We start from the raw sequence: 19,783 nt of genomic DNA, 5'->3' as shown, positions 1-19,783 counted from the left end.
GTATATACTGCCAGACGTCACGTTTATTAAACTAAATGCAGCTCATTGAGAAATTCCCAGTACAGGATGTCACTTAAACATTTTAGTTGACAAGCATTTGTTTGTTGGCTGGTGGTGCGAAAAGGTTTGGTATTGCGTCATCAAGCGGACTCTTAACATCAAACCGTTCAAGGATCAGTTTATCAGACTCGTCACAGTGTTTGTACAGTAAAGATCCGATGGAAATCTTCATTAGAAGATGTCGGGTGCTCGCTCTTTGCTATAGCTCATATCGCTTCCTTAGCAGTTGATCTTTTCCCCTGTTTCCTCGGATTTGTATGAAAAATACAAATGATGCATTCAACTTCAAAATGAAACCTTTATTCAATTACATAGAAAACATTAGTTTACAATTAGATCATCAAAAAAGTGCTGAACAGAACAACAACAACAAAGGTCCCATTGCCCAGCAATGTTTCCTGTTTCACTGAATTTAAACTCTGTTAGTTTTTACACAAACTGGAATTAAAGCTTGGGCTGAAACCGTCACCGACTACCAGTCAAATTCTGTGAAACTGTTGTTTGTGCCTGGTGGGTTTGTAGATTTAACTTGGCACTTTGGCACCAAACCAACTTGTGATCTGGGTTAGGGTTACTAACACCATACCGTGGAGGTACTAAAACTGCATGTAATTGTTTATGGAGCAGAGCACAGAGGAGATCTGCTGGTTTGGAGATCAAACTGAAAAGACTTAAGGGGTTTAAAGTGCTTCAAATAACTCAAGAAAACCTATTCAGACATTTATAGGGACATTGGAATCCAAGAATCCACAGCATTTAGCCCTTTTCGTCACTGGACGAACTCGAATTTATTTTTATTTTATGGGTAATCCAAAATATAGTTACTGTTTGAAAGATCAGCGTAAACAAAGTTTATTATTTTTTTGTAGTGGTTGCTGACATGTTGGAATGAACTCTGCGTATATTTCCAAGTGTATTTGTGTGTAGTAGTCTAAGCAAAGCCCCTTCGTCCACCCTTGTCTTCCTCTCCTCACATGATGGGGTAGCTGGCGAGGTTGGCGATGCCGCAGAGGTTGCCACGGTTACGTGCCATCAGGATGTAGCCGTTTCTGCCCCAGCTCTCGCCCCAGCTGTCAGGGAAAGACAAAAGATGACGACAGAGATGGAAAGAAAGGGACATGAGAGTTGTTGAGCATCGCCAGGAGGTCAAACAGCATTTCAGCTCATCAGTTTGTCACCAGTATGGCTGACAGAAGGCATCAAATCAAAACTACGCTAACAAAGAACCTGTCGTTTCATTTTGGTAGCCTTATGAGCCACCTGATGCCGTTCAGACAGGTGACGTGACCCACCTGTTCTTGACGATCCAGTACTTCTTCCCCTTGGTGTTCACTCCATAGCCCACTGCCAGCACTGCGTGATTGATGTCGTCTTTGTTACAGTTGCGGTCGTAGTAAACACCTGGGCACATGACAGAGAAGAAGAGTGAGTGAGGAGGACAGATTCTGAGCTGGAAGTGAGTCATTGAACCAACATACGGTACAGTATAGATTTTCATGAAATCAAATACATTGTTGACACTATTTATGGTCTGTATTTTTGCTGCAATAGCCATTCAATGTATTTATATTCAGTAGTTATCTCCCTATATAGTAGTTTCCCCCCCAGCATTCAGATTACCTACCTAAGCATGAGGGATTCACATGAGAATGCTGCATGCATGTAATCCAGCACAATTTTATCTCATTAATATCAGCGTCACTGTTTACTGTTTACACTGTGTCAGAGCTGTTTTAAGTTGCTGTTAATGCAAACTGAACATCCAACAGCTGCTGCTTCACTTTCAAAGTATTTGTCACTGTGGTTAGAGCTAAACGCGATCGTCCATCAAAAATGCATCTCCTCAACAAGACACCGGTCATTTTGGTCATTTCTGTCAGTGGATCAGTTTGAAATACGTCAGGGTGTAATGGAAAAAAACGGAGCAACCACAGTGATCTGGTTATCTGATGAAGAGCAGCAGGCGACAGGCTGCGCACCTCCTGCTGTTGTGTGGAAACCTACGTGCCATGTGCAAAATGAAATCAGATTGCACTTGCAAATATTAATGACTGACTTTTTAATTAAAACAATGAGCTACGCTATGAGTGTTCAAGATGGAAATGGCCCTTTTTATTGTGTTTAAATTGAATTTCCACTACACACTTCTTAAACAACAAAAGCCCTTCCACAAAATGTACAGTGTTGTGACAGTTATATCATAATCCAATCACTTTCCGTTGCTGGAAAGTAGCCTATTGTGAAGTAGGAATGGATAACTATTTGCATGAAATAATACATATCCTAACAATGGGCATATAATTTAGTGTGTGTTAACAGAAAACTGATGTCTGAGCAGTTCACTGACCTTTGCTGTAGAACTGGAAGCTGCTCAGCGTGGCGTCGATGCCCACAGATACTGGGCCCACTTTAAACAGTGCGACAGCCAGCGCGTGCTCGTTGCCCACTGGGACCTCCTTGTAGCCTTTGCACTGGGCTGCCATGCCTGATGAATTGTAGCGGCACGGCTGATCCTGCGCACAAGACAAAGGAGGAGAAAAATGCTGAAAATGTTTGTTTGGAAAAAAAAGAGGAAGCAAATTCAAGCTGAAAAAACCTATTTGCATGTTTGCAACCCCAAATTGCAGCGCTTGAAATTAAATTTAATAAACTTCAACACCCAGATATCCCTTAATGTTACATCAGTTACATACAATTTTTACTTTTTTTCTAAACAATAAAGAAAAATGTACAATGTGCAATTAGTCGATCGCTCATTGTTTTACATTGTTTAAAATGTTTTGGGTTTTGGACTGTTGTTCGGACAAAACAAGGCATTTGATGATGTCACATTAGGCTCTGGCAAATTGTGATGGGAATTCTCTTCTGTTTTCTGATGTTTTATAGTCCAACTGAATAATAGATTAACAAAAAACAAATGTCGGATAAAGTGTTAATGGAAATAAGTGTTGAACCTTGTGATTTTACTGTCACATGCACATTTCACGAGATGTCTGATCACAGCCTCAGTACATTCCCAGTATCCAAACAATGGGGAAACTGCAGATTTTAATCATTAACAAGCAGTTGTACTTCCTTCTCGCAACAATAGATGACTAAGGAGGAAAATATGTTTGAGTTTGTACTTCATCATTTCTGCTAAGTCACCTCCATTCAGTGACATATTTGCTGCTGCTTTAAGGTCAAAATTGGATGGTATGATTTTTTTTTCTTTGCGTGTCGAAACATGTGACTGGGCCAAGTGTGACATCCTGACAGCCAAGTGAGGAACCATTGACCACTTTGGTTTCAGTCTGTGTCTGCAGCTCTGTTGTGATAAACAATAAACAATTTCTGGAAGTTGTCGTCATTTTGATTTTTCATAAGACTGCTGGGAATTTAGTATCATTTAAAACCAGCATGTTAAAGGAATAGTTCAACAGTGTGGGAGTAGTGGGAACTACACTAATCAGCTGAAGAGTTATGAGAGTTTCGAGTTAAATGAGACGATCAATACCACTCTCATGCTTTTATGTTCAATATGAAGCTGGAGCCAGCAGATGCTTAGCTTAGCTTAGCATAAAGACTGGAAACGGGGGGAAATAGTTAGCCTGGCTCTGTCCAAAGGTAACAAAATCTGCCTGTGGTCCTTTTTACATGTTTTTATACGAACAAGGTACATCGTGTTAATTAGTGAGCTTCAAAGGTGCAGGTATTCCGATTTTGTTACCTTTGGACAGGATAGGGTTTTTGGGTTGTGACTCTTGGGGCTAAAAGTCAGGATATCTCTGTGTCTGCTCCTTCGATTTGTTCGAAACTGTTTCTCACCAGGCCCCCCGAATTCGTAGAAGTACAACACTAAATCGCTAGCCTATCCTTATAATTGTAACATTACATTTACATGTACATACAGGTGAATTTTATCCAACAGTATATGACCCCTTAAAATGTTTTCATCTGGCATGTTCTAAAAACATTATTATGCATATGGACTGGGAGTCAACAACAAACACAAATTAAAATATGAATTAGTCTCACTGCGTCTGCCCTTTGCCCCTTTTTTGCATCATCTTCCACGCATGCGTTTATGTTGAGCATTCAGGTGACATTAAAGCCTAAGAGGGCTTGGGTCAGAGGTTTTCAAACTGAGACGTGCGCCTCCCCAGGGGGCTGCGGGAGAGCTGACGGGAGGCAAAGACGTAAGGAGGGAGAGATGTGAGGTGAATGGCAACTTTAAAACCCCCAACTCCCAGTTTGTGTCAAAAATCTCCTTCTCTGAGTCATAACAAAGTCAAAACTGAACACACAGACATGATACACATATTTACACTTAAACTTACCATTAGATATCATTAGCCTATCTTGTGAATACACATCCATAAATCCGCTTAGAGATTACAGAATATAGACGTTCCTTAGTCTACTCCAGAACTAAGAATGATCACGTTTTTAAGTTTTCTTCAGTGTCAAAGTAATCCAGTGATAGTTGTGTGTAGGCCTACATCCATGGTTACATAACAAATAGGCGGGAGGGAGGCAGGAGGAGGAGGGGGACAAACCTGCTAAAAGCTAATTCGGCATATTTTCAATGGTGCCAATTTGACAAAATGTAAACCAACATAGGCAAAAAAAAAAAAAGAATAAATAAAAATAGGGGGCTCAAGTAGCTAACTCACTGACTCCATGGCAACATTATACTTCTCGTTTACATCTCAAGCATCATGGGAACTGCAGTTCCAAAACTTGCATGATTATTCCCCCCGAAAAAGCCATTAATATGAACTTTAATAATTAAATATTTTTTTGTAATTAGAGTAGATGGGGGCTATTTGGAGGCACAGTTATTTGAAAGGGGACCCACAGTCTCAGACTTTGAAAACCCGTGTCTGGGCATTGAGACGCGCTCTAGCTGTGATTTGTGGCCAAAAGGATGTCACACCAGCAACAGCAGGGGAACAAGTGTTGACACATGACAGGAAAGAAAAATGAAATGTTCACAAATGTGGTGAAACTCTCAGGAAACATGATAGTTTCTTAAGATGACTGAAAGTATGTTGGGCAAGAACTTAAAGGGACTGAAGGGAAAGTCTACGATTAATATGATATTTTTTAGTTAATTTCATGTGTGTGGCGTTGAGGCCTTCTCACCTCTCCGATGTACGGGTAGGCCACCTCAGAGTCGATGCCTCCGTTTTCCTGCACGTACTTGAAGGCGTTAGTCATGTATCCTCCTCCACAGCCGTCGTTCTCTGTGACGCAGTCCACCAGGTTCTGGGGACTGAGGTCCAGCAGCTGACCCGTCTTCTTGGCCAACTGGCCCTCGATGGCCCCAGCCGAGCTGAAGGCCCAACAGGAGCCACAGGAACCCTGTCAGGAGTGAATGAAGGAGAGGGTAGAGTGAGGGGTTGAGTTTGATGATACAATATGCACATAGCCCCGATTAAAGCCTTGCGGATGACAGTAAGCGTAAGCTGAAAAGACAGCAAGAGAGAAATAATAAAACAGAAATGCATGAAAAACTAAAGAAAATTAGACGAGAAGGCACATGGCTGTTTAGATGGTATAAAATAAGTGTAAGTAAGAGTATTCCTATCCTGGCAGGCATTTATCTAAATCACAGAATAAGAACAGACCAACAGTATGACCAACAAGAAAATCAAGTCAGCAAAAAGGACACAGCTGGTTTGGATTAGAGCTGAAACAATTAGCCTGTTAATCGATTTGTTGATAGACAGAAAATTAATCAGCAACTATTTTGACAACTGATTAATCGTAGTAATTAATTGGGGGGAAAAGTAATTTTTCCCCCCGCAAAAATGCCAAACATTTCCTAGTTCCAGCTTCTTGGTTGTGAGGATGTGCTGCTCTTCTTTGTCTCATGTGATAATGAACTGAATATCTTTGGGTTTTTAATTGTTTGTAAGTCAAAACAAGCAATCTGAGGACGGCACCTCAGGCTTGAGGAGTCATTTTTCTGCATATTTCGACATTTTATAGAGCAAATGATTAATTAAGAAAATAATTGCCAGATTAATCAATAATGGAAACAGCATCTTAACACTGCAGAGACATCACACTGATGAACGAGGTGAAAAACAAAAAGCAGTTTGGTTTGTGTGTCTCACCACTGGGAGGCAGGCTTTAACAACTTTGATTCAAAAGACATTTCTGTTACTCAGATCAAACGATGTCACTATTTTGAATAGGCAGTTTGATTGGTGAAGAAAGAGTGTGTAAATGTCACTCTATGTGGATGTTTAATGAATTCCAGTGGAATAGGAGTAAAGTTTTGAAGGCCAATGTTTACATTGTTAGACATACATGTATACGCAGGGCTGATATGTTTGATATCTTTACATTTAACAAATGTAACAAAAAGTCATTTTAAGGTGGAAATTCCCCCTTAACAGCATTTTGGGCATTATGGGACAGTGCAGCTCTCCACTGAAACCCAGGCTAATAACGCAGTATGAGCAGCTCATAGTGTTCTGCCATAAATACACACTGTGTGGCCAAAAGTATGTGGACTCCCTTGTCAATACTGGGGCTGTTTTTTATGGTTTGGGCCCCTTAGTTCCAGTGATGGGAAATCTTAATGCTACAGCATACAGTGATACTTTAGATCAGTGATCCCCAACCCGGGGGTCAGGACCCTCAAACAGGGTCACAAGATGAACCTGAAGGGTCGTGAGAGGATTAAGAGGACAGGAATCTGTTGGTTTTTTTCTTCCCTATAATCTTGTGAAATACTGAATACCTTTTCCTCCTCACACCTCTAGAAATAAAATATTAGGGGAAAAAACACTCTTTGGTTGAAATGGTCAAAACCGATAGCCATATGAAACCAGCAATGACAGGTAACTATTAGACGATTATTCCTTTGTTTCAAGCGGTCACAAGCAGAAAAGGTTGTAAACCACTGCTTTAGACAACAGTGTTCTTCCAACTTTGTGGCAACAGTTTGGGGAAGGCATCTACATGTTCAACAATCACATATGTGTGGGTGTAATGTTCAGGTGTCCACATACATTTAGCCATGTAATGTATTTTCACACTGACTTACCTAAAGGCCAATATAACCTGGCCCAAACCAATCTCTTAGTCTAGCCCTACCAGCTATTTGAGTTTCAATTAATTTCACATGATAAAGAGAACTATGAAATCCAAATGTTAGACCTGTTTTCCTTTAGGGAACTGGCCCCGAGGTCTGAGCTGGAGAACAGAGCTGCTGTGTTCATGCTCTCTCAGTCATGAAGTGGTAAAACTCCTTGTCTGACTATAAACTCTTGCCTGGCTTTGAGTTAAAACACCTCTGCTGCTCCTCCTCAAGGAAACCATTCTGACATTCTGCTGTTCTGACTTGCTCCAATTAAAAACTTTGTAAATATGTAATCACATCAGTTCACTGGGGAACGTTCTGAATGTGGCTTTGAGCTCTGGTATAACTGGAATTTGCCTCAGACAAACAAAACATCAAAACACTATTCAGTCATCATAAAAGGAGGAAGCAGCAGAGTAGTTAGTATTCAGAGAGTGCAGTCTGCTGCATAATTCATAACCAACAGGAAGCACAGGAGCTGCTCAATAAATCCTGTTTATAGCTGCAGTTTGATTTTCATCCACCAGAGGGCGACACCATCTTCCACATCAACTGACATTAAATAAGCCCCTGTAAGGGGTTATTATTATTATTATTATTGGAAATGAAAATAAAAATCAGGGTTTAAAATGTAAATCTGAAGTTAATATTTTTCAAAGGTTTGGAGTTTTCATCTTTTTGTGCAGAGTAAAGAGAGTGATTGAAGCACTGATTTGACTAAAAATGTTTTAGTGCTTGCATCACTTGATACCTGTACAAAAATGAAAAATGAATGAAACGAAAATGTACAAAATAACTACACATCAAAGTCACCCATTTTTCAGAAACTATTATTACTATTATTATTATTATTATTATTATTTTTACCTATTTACACTGAAATACTACAGCAAAGCATTTGAACGCATAATTTAATAAAACTCATGCTTAAATCTGTCTTCTAAAATCAACTAAGGGTAAAAATAAGGGACTGATTATACCTCATTTTTTGGACTGAATGAATGCACAAAAGAATGTAGGTATTTGCATCAGTAGAAAAACATAAATTGTGTCTGTTTTTGTTTGCGAGAAACAGTAAAACTAGACCTCAAAGTCAATAAAACTCAACTAAAATAAATTACTAACATTATATATTAAGTAAAGCTAAACAGCAAATGAACAATTACATTGAAAACGAAATATTAAGCCTGCGGAGCCTCCAGGGCTTCAGCATCAGCTCTGATGTTCATTAGATGACATCACATCATTCTGCTGCTAATCTGCCTGTCAGCAGAAAGCACAGATGTACGCCTTATTTCAATAAATGTACTTCCTGTTCTGCTCAACCTTTGTTTACATAAAAAAGGCCCGGCTGTCCGATCCACTCATAATGACTAATTACATCTAATAATCAAACCCATTCTTTTGTTTTCAAAGTCCATTAGCAGTGAGAACAGGCTGTTTCCTCTGGCATTTTACGTGATCGTACTCTAACTGAGATTTTTTGTTTCCTTTATGTTTCTGGAGCATGAAGGAAGGTTGCAACTGTGGGAGAAAACGGAGGATGTTTTCAGGTATTATTCTGAAAGCTTTTGTTCTTTTATTTGATGGCTACAAGAGAAAATATTCACCACACAGGCTGCTCTGAACGTCATTCAGCCTTTTTGAGGTCTGCTCTGTGGAGAAGGCCACCGCACCACTCCCACATGTTGGAGGATGTTTTTGAATATTTTCATTCAAATTAGTGCATTACACTGTTGGGTGAAAACCTTGTTTCTCCCGGATGTGTTCCTGAACTCATCCAATTACGTTTGTAAGGATTTCATAAGACCAATAGAATAAAAAACCTGAAGGTAAAGGCTGAAAAATATGGAGTTACAAGAATCAACATATTCATAATGTTTTCATAACTGTGCTTAATTATTTTCATATTTTCCCCAGTTGATCTGCTGATAACTGTAGATTTCTGTTATGTTCAGGTAATAAATACTTGCTTAAAACACATACATCTTATTTAGCATTTCCACAGTTTACTTTACTGCGTTATGTTTTTAAACACTTTCTTTATATGTTCCCAGCTGATGTCATTATTTCGGCTTCTGCCTGCAACAGCCATATTTCCCAACAGAAATCAGTGAAGCTTTGTGTTTCTTTCTCAAAGTTTTGCCTGAAAACAGCCTCGGGAGCTTTTCGTCAGTTTTCCCCAAACCCTCAAACAAAGCATCACATGAGTAAACCCAACAGAACTACTATCTGTAGATTACTATCGCGTATTTCAGTTACCTAAAAAACTATTAACAGGAACGTGACAGCTACAAAAATGCAACAACTTCCTCCATCTTGAAATACTGGCTGTTTCTGTTTTCATTCTTATGAACTGTGATACACTAATTTCAGTTTGGGTCCAATGTCCTCTCATGCGGGTCTGTTTTGGTTGCTGTGCTTACTCAAGTGTAATGCTTTTATCATGTGATCTCAGTTCTCGATCATGTTGAAAGTTTTGATTGCACAAGCCCTGTCCTGACCTGTGTTCTCATGATTTGTTTAGTTCACTATCATATTTCCTTGAACTGCAGTGAGACTTTGCGGTCTCTTAACTATGTTGTTGGTGAAGATGTAATAGAGTTTACCAACAGGTTCTTCCACTTCCCTGTCCATGAATTAACTTGAACTTTATTAGCTTTCATTTTAACTACCTGTGTAAGATTCAGCAGAGTCACCTGTGGGATCTTCCAGTGTTACCTCAATCAGACTGGTTCCATTTAGGAATACATTTCTGTTTGTGGATCTACGTTTCTTTGACTATTGTGGCTCATGCGTACCCATTTCTCCTATGTACTGAGACAGTACCATTGAAAAGCTTATGGAAGCTGCTTTGCACTGCTCTAAATCAGAGGTGGGGGAGTTAACCAGATGTGCATTCACCAAACCAACTAGTTTGTCTTCATCCTTGAAGTCTTTTGTCTTGTAAAATCAAACATACACTTTTCTCACTTTTGTGAAATAAAGGCATTATCTCTAAAATAAATTACATTTTTCAGACACCAGACTATTTCTTCATCTAGTTTAGCTCAAATAAAAACATTTTTGCAATTAGAAACTGGTCTGGTAAAGGCTTCGTTAGAAAAATATCTCATTTTTGTGAGATTAAGGCTTTATGTCACTTCATTATCTCACCTGTCCAAATAAGTTTTTGAGTGTGGCATCTTCTCCGCCTCATTCAGGCGCACCAAGCCAGAATGGGCTCATTACTGTGACAACACCCACTGCAGCTATGTTTGGTGAGAACCGCAGCTGTAGTGGGTCTTTTTCACCCATTGGCACAAGCAGCAGCAACGAGCCCATTCCACTCTCGAAGACAAACTTGGACAAGCCTTTTTTTATGGAAGACATTTCGACATGTCACTGTAGCAAAAGCAATGGTGTGAATAATAAAATTTATGATGGCTGAATTCCATTTAGCTGCTGGTATTGTGCATGCGGGCTCATTGTCACACTGTCGCGACTTACTGGGACACTTAAATAGAACAGAGACATTGCTGAAGTTTTTAGTAACAAAGTTGCTTTTCCTACAATGGTGAGCCAAAATACCTGCTGTGAAAAAGGTCTTATAGCCACATAAAGGTGAGATTTATGTTTCATCGGAAGTGATTTCAAACAGTATAATTTGGTTTTACAAGAGAGAATGCTTCAAAGATGGGGACAAACTGGTTGACAAATGTATGTATGTAAACTACATTGTTTCATGTGCAGCAGGATTTTTCCCCAGAAAGCTGCCAAAAAACAACCAAATCTCAAACCTCGCATGAACAATAAGATGAATCATTATTGGGTTATAACAATTTGTGCAGTGTTTACTAAATAGAAGAGTGGTGAGACGTGTGCTAGATAGTCTCTGACCTGGTTCTTCACTGAAGTCACCATGCCCTTCTTGCGGTAGTCAACAGATTTGGGAAGCTTGGACACGCTGTCGTCCAGAGCCATCGTGAAGCTGCGCTCGTGGGTCATCGGCACCTGCAGGCCGGTCATCTTCTCGGCCACTTCCTCTGACGTCTGCATGAACAGAGATCGAAAACTTACAGGAACAGGAACATTACAACAAACACAGAGTGCAGAAGTTAAGGGTTACGTGTTGTACCACCCTGACGATAGATGGTATGAAACTTTCCTTGGAACCTGAAATAATCTTGTGAGATAGAAATGTTTTGGGACAGGAACAAGAGAAGAGAGGTGGATTTATTTTAGACTTAAGACAAGAACAAGTAAAAGAAGATACGGGAAAAGGAGGATTTGATTCAGCAGGGTGACGGAGGATGAAACGTATTTCATGAAGAGATGGGTTTAACACAGTTTACTCCAAAGCTAAATGTAATTTTTCTGTACTGTACAAATGTCAAAAAAGGGACACCACATAACATAACACCATAACAGTGCAAATAAAAAAGCTACACGACTATGATATGAAGAGTAAAAGAGGAATTCAAATAAGTGACTTCTGTGCCATTTGCTGGTTATACATATTTAGCCATTTATTATTATCAGAATTCCCCAGCGCTTTCATTTCATCTCAGTCTGCAAGCAGGAAGATCATTAACGGAAGAAATACGGACCATCTGTTAATTTCTTTCATTTCACTTAAGTGCTTCCAGTCAAAATGAAAATGGAAAAATATCCTTCATTTCCCAGCCACCTGTTCCTACATAAACATGAAATTGGCCATTTATCCAGATTTCGAATGTGTATACATGTTCCTGTCACTAACAAATGAGCACAAGCACTGGCATGCTGTATTTTATGCATTGTGCTTTCCGCCCAATTTTGATGTACAGCTTGTTACAGCCAGCATCTTGATGCAAAAACAACCATCAGTCATGACCCACACTGACATACAAGTCACTGAATACAGGTGATTTAAGGACACCAAACCCACTTTGTATCACCTCAATGGGCTGCAGCATTCATGAGAGAAGCAAAAAACACAGAGATGACAGCAGCTAAAAGCAGGAACTGCTGATTAAAATATGAAGCTCTGACACTTAGGAGCTGGTTTTCAGCAAGTTTTACTACACACTTCCCTGACTTCCCTGAAAATGTAACACGTTTTTTTTCTTGTATATAATGTGAGCCACTGGTGGGAGAATGAAACAGGACTTTCACTAATGAACATTTCTGATTCTGAACGCACTGAGCTGAAAGATCAAATATCACTTGCTACAGTGGCTAATGGCTGTTGTATCTCAGCTTGTGCTCTGGATACACAGTGAGACTGTTCAGACTGTAGCTGAAAGCGGCTCAGTGCTCATTGATTTCTAGAGCTGCAACGATTAGTCGATTGATCAATCGACAGAAAATGAATTGGCATAATCAAGTAATCGTTTTAATCATTCTCTAAGAGAAAATGCAAAACATTTGCTGGTTCCAGCTTTTCAAAAGTGAGGATTTGATGCTTTTCTTTGTCATTCATGACAGTAGACTGACTGTTGGTCGCACAAAACGAGGCTGAAGGAAATCATTTGTCACTATTTTCTGACGATTCATCGAGAAAATAATCAGCATTTTAATTGATCATGAAACGAATTGTTAGTTTCAGACCTATTGTTTTTTTATCTGGGAAACTTGAATGTCAGATACAAGATCAGCCCCGTGTCTGCTGGATTGAGATATTATTTGGCTAATATAATGTAGTCTGGCATTACACAGGGTGTGTGATATGATAGTACAAATGTGGCCTTGAGCATGCAGGAGCGCCTCAGACTCACCATGTCGCCCAGGTGGTTCATCCCCAGCTCGTAGGAGTGCATGCCCAGTGCTGCCTCCTGGTTGTGGGCTTCAATCATACGCATGTTCTTCTCCCAGATGGCCTTGCGAATCCCCTCTTCATCCTGAGACAAACAAGTGCATGTGTCACCTTAACAATCAGAATCAACTTAAGAATCAACTTTCTTTTTGAAGCTTTGAAATCGTCCTTTAGCCTTTTAGCTTTCTAATGCAGCCAAACACTGTACAAAATGAGATTAGACATAAAGCCCTGTGATGAACAACATGTTCAGACTGCTAATAGGAACAAACAGCGGAGTCTATGTCTGGCTTCCCTGAACACCAGAATGAAATTAAAGCTTTAAAACATTTTATAGCATATTAAGTGTAGAAATGTGAACTTCCAGATCCAGTCCCTCAACAGGGCCACAGTAATGAACTCACCTGACACCGATGGGCTTCATAATGAGGTCATAGCAGATTCTTCTATCACCTATTTCAATCTTAAGTTTTGCTTCCTTTCCCTCCTTCCTGTGTTAACACCTGACAGCTCAAAGAAATTAATCTGGGCAAATAGGGCAATTTTACGTTTTAATTGGAAAGGAAGCTTGTCTGTGTTACAGCCCCATTTCATTAATTAGGCCAATTAAACAGTGCACGTTCACATAACAATGTTCCCTAGTACAGCTTAGACAGCAACATAACTGGCCAATGCAATTGTAATTTGTGTTAAAACACTGCTTTATCTTTTATTTTTGAAAATATTTGGATCTCATAACCACTGTATGTGCCCATTGTGTGAGAGACTGACTTTCATTTATATGCACACTGTTGACGTCCGTCAAAATATGGAAATAAGATACAGCCAAGTACTTGTTGGTTACTTAAAAAACATCCATGCTCTACTTAGTATTCGTGGTCTTAACAAGCATTAGCATAACTATAATAATTATTTCTATCTTGATATCTATTCCAGTACTGGAAAATGCAAATGATGCGAGGAGACTTTGATTCTATTACAGTGATGTCAGTTCAGGGAGGGTTGAATTAGAGGAGCTGTTGGAGGAATACTGATTAAACACCATGAGAGAGAGAGAGAGAGAGAGAGAGAGAGAGAGAGAGAGAGAGAGAGAGAGAGAGAGAGAGAGAGAGAGAGAGAGTATTTTCTGCTGAAATTCTGTAAATAATACACACACACACATTCAAATAAATACATGCATGTACACGCAGATACAGATAAAAACAACATAAGACTCACACACTCACACTGTACGTGAACACAGGCACATGCAGCACAGTAGCTAAACTGCACACATGCTGTGGAGTGGTGACCTCTAGCCGGAGGTGAAGAGCGGAGGGATAACAGATGCTCTGTGGGCGCTCATGAGTAAATTCGTGGTCGGCTCTAGTTTAACACCAACTAAACTACATTTCCTACCTTCTTCACAGCCAGGAACTAGAACGAAAAAAAAGGAAGAAGAAGAAGACTGGGCATTTTAGCGACAGGGAAACTGAAAAAGAGGATAAAATATAGAGTCAAAGGTGAGAGGAGTTTCCACTGTTGGAAAGTTTTGACACCTGCTGACTGTATGCAATATCAAAACTATGACTACAACTGACTACTACTTGAAATGCCTGTATTTGCCTGGTTAAGCCCTAACACGACCTCCTGAATCAAAGAAAATAAATAGACAAAGTCAGTTTGGCAAAAGTGGGTCTACATCCTTTTGGAAATTACCTATTCTGAATTACTGGCTAAGGATGAGAAAGATGAAGTCGGTGTAAATTCTCATTGTGCATGTCCTGCTTTACTTTTGATTCTCTGTGCTCTAACTCCATCTGTCTTGTTTCTCTGGGCCAAAACAAGGAAGTAGAGCAACCAGTGCCGGCCTCACATTTTCTGCTTTTCCAGTTGACACTGTTTCCTGGAGCATTTACAGTACACAGCCTATTGTATGTCTGGTGGGAAAAAAAAGATGACATGTTTTAACATATGTGTTAAAGATTTACAGTTAATGATGTTAGATAACACTGTCAGCGTTGAGTTTTGTTTTGACAGAGGATGTTTCTCTTGTATTGTCAGAAGTTAGTGATGTGGCAGGTGGATCTTTTCTTCATCACCAAACTCAAACCAGAAAGAATACTCTTTTAAAAACAGAGAGCTGTTTTGTTATCTTAAATGGTTCGAGAGGTACAGGACATCTGAAAATTGTTATGACAACCCTCTTCTTTTTAAACTCATTTTCCTATTCTGATCGTATTGGTGGGGATTTAAACACTGTAACAGATCTCAATTAGAGCAGAACACAACAATAAGGGAACCATGCCGCCCATTGGAACATTACAGATTTACAACCAGGTTCAAGTAACATCTGGTGTATTAATCATCTCTTTCATAATGAATTTGTTTCTACTCTAGTGTTTGTAAAACCTTGTCAGACAGACCCAAATATGCCCTATATGAAGTAAAAGAAAGAATTAAACATGGTTTTATCATATCTGACCATGCTGCTACTGGCTATTACAGTACCTTTCTGCTCAGCCCTGTCCCCTAGAAATGACCTTTATATACTACTAATTTGCAACAGCACGTATGTTTTGAAAGAAAAGTAATGTTGCCTGGTTTACATCACAAAACATGGACACTGAACATATTTGCAGAATGCTCACTGACAAAGTGAAAATGAAAATAATCTTGGCAGAAATTATATTAAATTGAATTTATTGGAGACAGGATTCATCAACTCTAATTCACCTATTTGTTGGGGCACTTTGGGGAAAAAATCTCCCTGCCATGCACCAGTAGACATTCAGATGTTCCTTTGTGCTAATAATCACAAAATCTGTTTATATGCTGATGAGATATTATCCACTTAAACACCATAAATAAAAGCATATCCACACCAACAATCTAAATATTTTGGTGGACTGGCAGCACCAAATCTTTTAAAATACTTTGTGGTAGTGCAACTTCAGTAGGCTGTATAATGAAATGGATAAAACCCCATTGCAGTTCTTCATGGATACAAACAGAGATTTTCTGAAGTAACAACCATCCATGAATTACCTCCTTCACATCAGTAATTGTAATATTCTTAAAACCAAAGGCTGCAAACTTGTAACAATATCTACAAATCATTAAGGTCTGGTCAAAATCTAACTCATCCTCTGTCCTATCTGGACTAACCCTTGCTGTTTTTATCTTGTTGATTTTACAGTCGACAATAAACCCTCCTCCTCCATTTTCATCTTTGAAATCAAAAAGGAATGATGAGCTGTTTTAATCATTTTAATGACAAAATAAGACCCCACACGTACCACAAACCTACAACACTGAATGTTGGCAAAACGACAGAACAATAAAGCCAGCCAAATGGAGATTTGGTATTGGCGTCAAGCTACTTAAAAGTGCTCTGTTTAATGTTCACGCAACAGAGCTGCAACCTCCCAAATAAATACCCACCAGACTGGAGACTGCAGAAACCGGCCAGCTGAGAGAGAGGAGACTAACACTGAAATGACTGGCCGTTAAATTCAGAGTCAGCTGTAGACAGGCAGTGAGTCAAACACAAAGACGTTCACATGTTGAGCAATTTACTGAGGCACAAAGAGAGACGCAGAGAGAAGAGGGAACACAAAAAGCCTAAAGCCAGACAGAAGGAGACAGACGTAAATCTATTCATTCACACATACAGACACAGCCAAGGTAAGGATCAACATAAATGTTCTGACGTAGACTTTGAAAGTCGGCATTGAAAAAAGGAAATTGTTCAATAAACTCAACTGTGGCACACTTTTCCTCTAGAACAACTGAGACTCTGATCTTTCACTCTGTCACTCTATTGCTCCCCCTTTCTTTGTCCTGACTTTGGATTGAACTTCTACAAAAAAAAAAAAGATGTCGGTGCAGTTCTTAAGGAATTTGCAACTCTGCAGTTCTGAGTAACTTGCATGTCAGGCTGTCCGACTCCTCACCAAGTAAACCAACAGCATTGTTGTTACAGAGAAGTTTCAAGAAGTGGAATCATGTTGGTTTTAGATATTAGAATAGCGGTGATGTGCAGCAAATAACTTTTTACAGGATACGGGTGTTTGGCAAAATAAAAATGCTAAAATAAATGTTGTATTATTAAAAAATCAGTGACTGTCTTATTAGCACCAGGTGTGAAGCACCACCTACTAAACCCAACCCACACTAGTTCAACTTCCACATACAAAACCACATCCTACTGATCATCACATATATTGTTAGACATTTTAAAAGTGCTATATATTTGCCTCTCTTTCATAATGTTTTCTTTTGTGCTATTTTTCTTTTGCTCCTATATTTCTCTTTATATTCACTTTTTTTTCCTTTAAACTTGCTGTACTCTTATTTAACATTGTAGACTAACTGTACTAAAAAGTGCTGTAAACTTTCACACACAGTACACACTAGCAGACACTAACCAGGCCATTGTATTCTTTCGTGTGTGTGACCTTCCACTGTTCCCACTGGATGTCCAGAGAGGCTTCATCCAGGTGGCCCAGCGCTGAGGCCGCCAGCAGCAACACGCACACACACTGCAACATCCTGAAAGAACAACAACACACAAAACCTCATGTTTTATATGCACCAAATAAGGCTTAAATACACATAAGACCTGTATTGGCCTTTTACTAAGAGTTGAGTACTGGCTGGATTTATTTTTCAGTGAGGTGTGAGAGTCAAACCCACTATAAATTAAATGCTTTACAATGAAACATCACTTTGTATGAGTTTCTGTAGACTGGTTTACTGATGGTTTCATTCATGTGCCATCGAGGACCAGGAGCCCTCCAACAGCTGACTTTGGAGGGAAAACCTGCATACTGTCCAGTGACCAGTGGACAGACAACTGCTGTTCTGAGAGCTGTTTCCATGGGAATTTAAGTCTGGTGAGAATACTGAACTCATGTTTGTAGATTTTTTTTTTGCCACGAACATGATCAAATTTGAAGATAATGGATATCGCTCCAGTGAACTACATACTGTAGGTTAACTTTTTGTTGCTGTGTTAGAAAAGTTCCCTTGCTCTCTCATCAGGGATTCAAACACTTTCTCAGTGCATTTTCGAATCCAGATTTAACACATTCACCACAGTCTGAACTTTTTCTCCATCTTTGCTTCTCTCTGCTTTCCTGCCATCTGCCATTCACCAGCTTCACCCTGTTTCTCTCTTGCTTTATTACATCCTGCTTCTAATCTGCATTTATGTCCATTGTTTCCAGTAAAGGCCATTGACCTGTTAAGTTTAACTAAACTAAAGGCAGAAAACAAACTGGCTCCTTTAACTTGGAGGCTGTGTGAACTGAGCCGCTTTACGTTGTCTGCTTCCTACACACATTGATTATATCTAGAATGGCTTCACCCTTGGCTGATTCGATAGACATGCAATGATTTAAATAGCAGGGTTTCATGACCTATGCAAATCATTTTCAGTTAACCAAAATAATATGTGCACTGTGCTCTGTCACTGTATGAGTCATAAGAATTCTCCCTGTGGTAGTTTCTTTGTCTTAGAAATTAATTCATGTTTTAAATAAGGCATCAATATTTTGAATGATATGTTTTCATATGTCTCTTGCTGTATTTTTCCATGAGTACGCCACATTAACTCTGCATAGGTCAAAACAGCTCCCAGTTAAGGCTGCAGCTCTGACTACTAAAACCCTTTCTATTAAGGTGCAACTGGGTCAAAAGCATTCTCTAATCCTAATCCTGTTAAAACTAATTGCTTTTTAGCTGGCAAAAAATCCTTTAAAAAATGTATCTGAGCCTAAATTTCGGAAGGAAAGAAGAGTCAAAGTCTTTCCTCAATCAGTGCCTGCAATGAAGAGAATTCTGTATCGTTTTGGTTCAGCTCAGTTCAACACAAGTTGCTTTACCTGTAGTGCAAAACATTAGTTTAAGCCATTTAAATCCCTTTAGACTGATTTTTACTAACTCTAAAACTAACCCTGTTCATGAGAAGGAATTCACAAAAGTGAAAGTAAAACTCTGTACCAGGAAATCAGTAAACAATAACCTTTACCTTAAGTCCAAAAGTCAAAGAGTTTGGTGAGGTCCTTTGAGTCTGACGCCGTCTTCCTCTACTGTCAAAGTAGGACAGTGTGTGAGTTTATATCTGTTGAATTTTGAGGAAGTATAGGCTACAATGGGAGCGCCAGGTCTGGGGAGGAGTTTCTTTTTTTCCAGGCAGGGGAATTACATCTGGTTTCACTCAAATAGCAAAGATCCCTAAACCAGATGATGTCAGGTGTCAGATTACACAGGCCCCACTGAAAACCTCACAGAGGCTGGCTGTGAACTCAGCGCTCTGCTGCATTCTGGGGCACTGCTTAAATAATGAAGAAGGCTCTTGGATTTTTTATAAAAATGGCATCTTGGACTTGTATTATTTATCAGATCATTGTAAAATATGAACATGTTCTTAGTTCTGGGCTATAATGTACAAGAATCAACATGACATGAAAGAGGAAAAGGCCTCGACTTTTAGCTTTAAATTATACTATAGTCTGCTCTATATGTCGAATCATTTTGAAGAATAATTCTGTATTTAATGTAGATGAATGGATGGACCTTGAGACCTTGACAACATTTTTTGTATTGAAGAAAGTGCTACATTGTTGTACCACATGCAAGTCACGTACAGAGAACGGGCTTCGCATCCTGAGTCCAGTCTGTGGTTGGGTATTGGCAACTAAATCCCTTTGGTTAAGCTTAGGGAAAGATCACGGCATCGGTTAAAGTCCAGTGTGTAGGATTTAGTGGCATCTCGCGGTGAAGTTGCAGATTGCAACCATCTGAGTACCGCTCGCCTCACAAGCGTGAGAAACTAAGGTGGCCTCGAAATTTGCTAAAAACACGTCTGTTCTCGGCTACTGTAG

The 19,783-nt window shown here is 39.4% G+C and overlaps 1 protein-coding gene across 2 annotated transcripts; it reads right to left on the bottom strand.

Moving 5' to 3' along the window:
• Positions 1-338: 338 nt before the first annotated feature.
• ctsk (cathepsin K) lies at positions 339-19,096 on the bottom strand. 2 transcript variants are annotated; one of them, XM_044209515.1, is made up of 8 exons: positions 18,928-19,096; positions 17,324-17,447; positions 12,877-12,999; positions 11,018-11,170; positions 5,188-5,406; positions 2,408-2,573; positions 1,353-1,461; positions 339-1,130 (listed from the first exon to the last, which is right to left on the bottom strand). In XM_044209515.1, the coding sequence occupies exons 2-8, from the start codon at positions 17,444-17,446 to the stop codon at positions 1,031-1,033; spliced, it is 993 nt and encodes a 330-aa protein (XP_044065450.1). In that variant the 5' UTR covers position 17,447; positions 18,928-19,096; the 3' UTR covers positions 339-1,030. The 2 variants fall into 2 exon arrangements, with proteins under 2 accessions (XP_044065450.1, XP_044065451.1); XM_044209516.1 differs by lacking the exon at positions 11,018-11,170 and having other exon boundaries at positions 18,928-19,082.
• Between the last annotated feature and the right edge of the window lie 687 nt (positions 19,097-19,783).

This window comes from Siniperca chuatsi, linkage group LG9 (genome assembly GCF_020085105.1).
Source record: "Siniperca chuatsi isolate FFG_IHB_CAS linkage group LG9, ASM2008510v1, whole genome shotgun sequence".
Taxonomy (NCBI): domain Eukaryota; kingdom Metazoa; phylum Chordata; class Actinopteri; order Centrarchiformes; family Sinipercidae; genus Siniperca; species Siniperca chuatsi.
The sequence above is the reverse complement of the archived record's forward strand: the minus strand, read 5'-3'. Positions and strand labels throughout refer to the sequence as shown.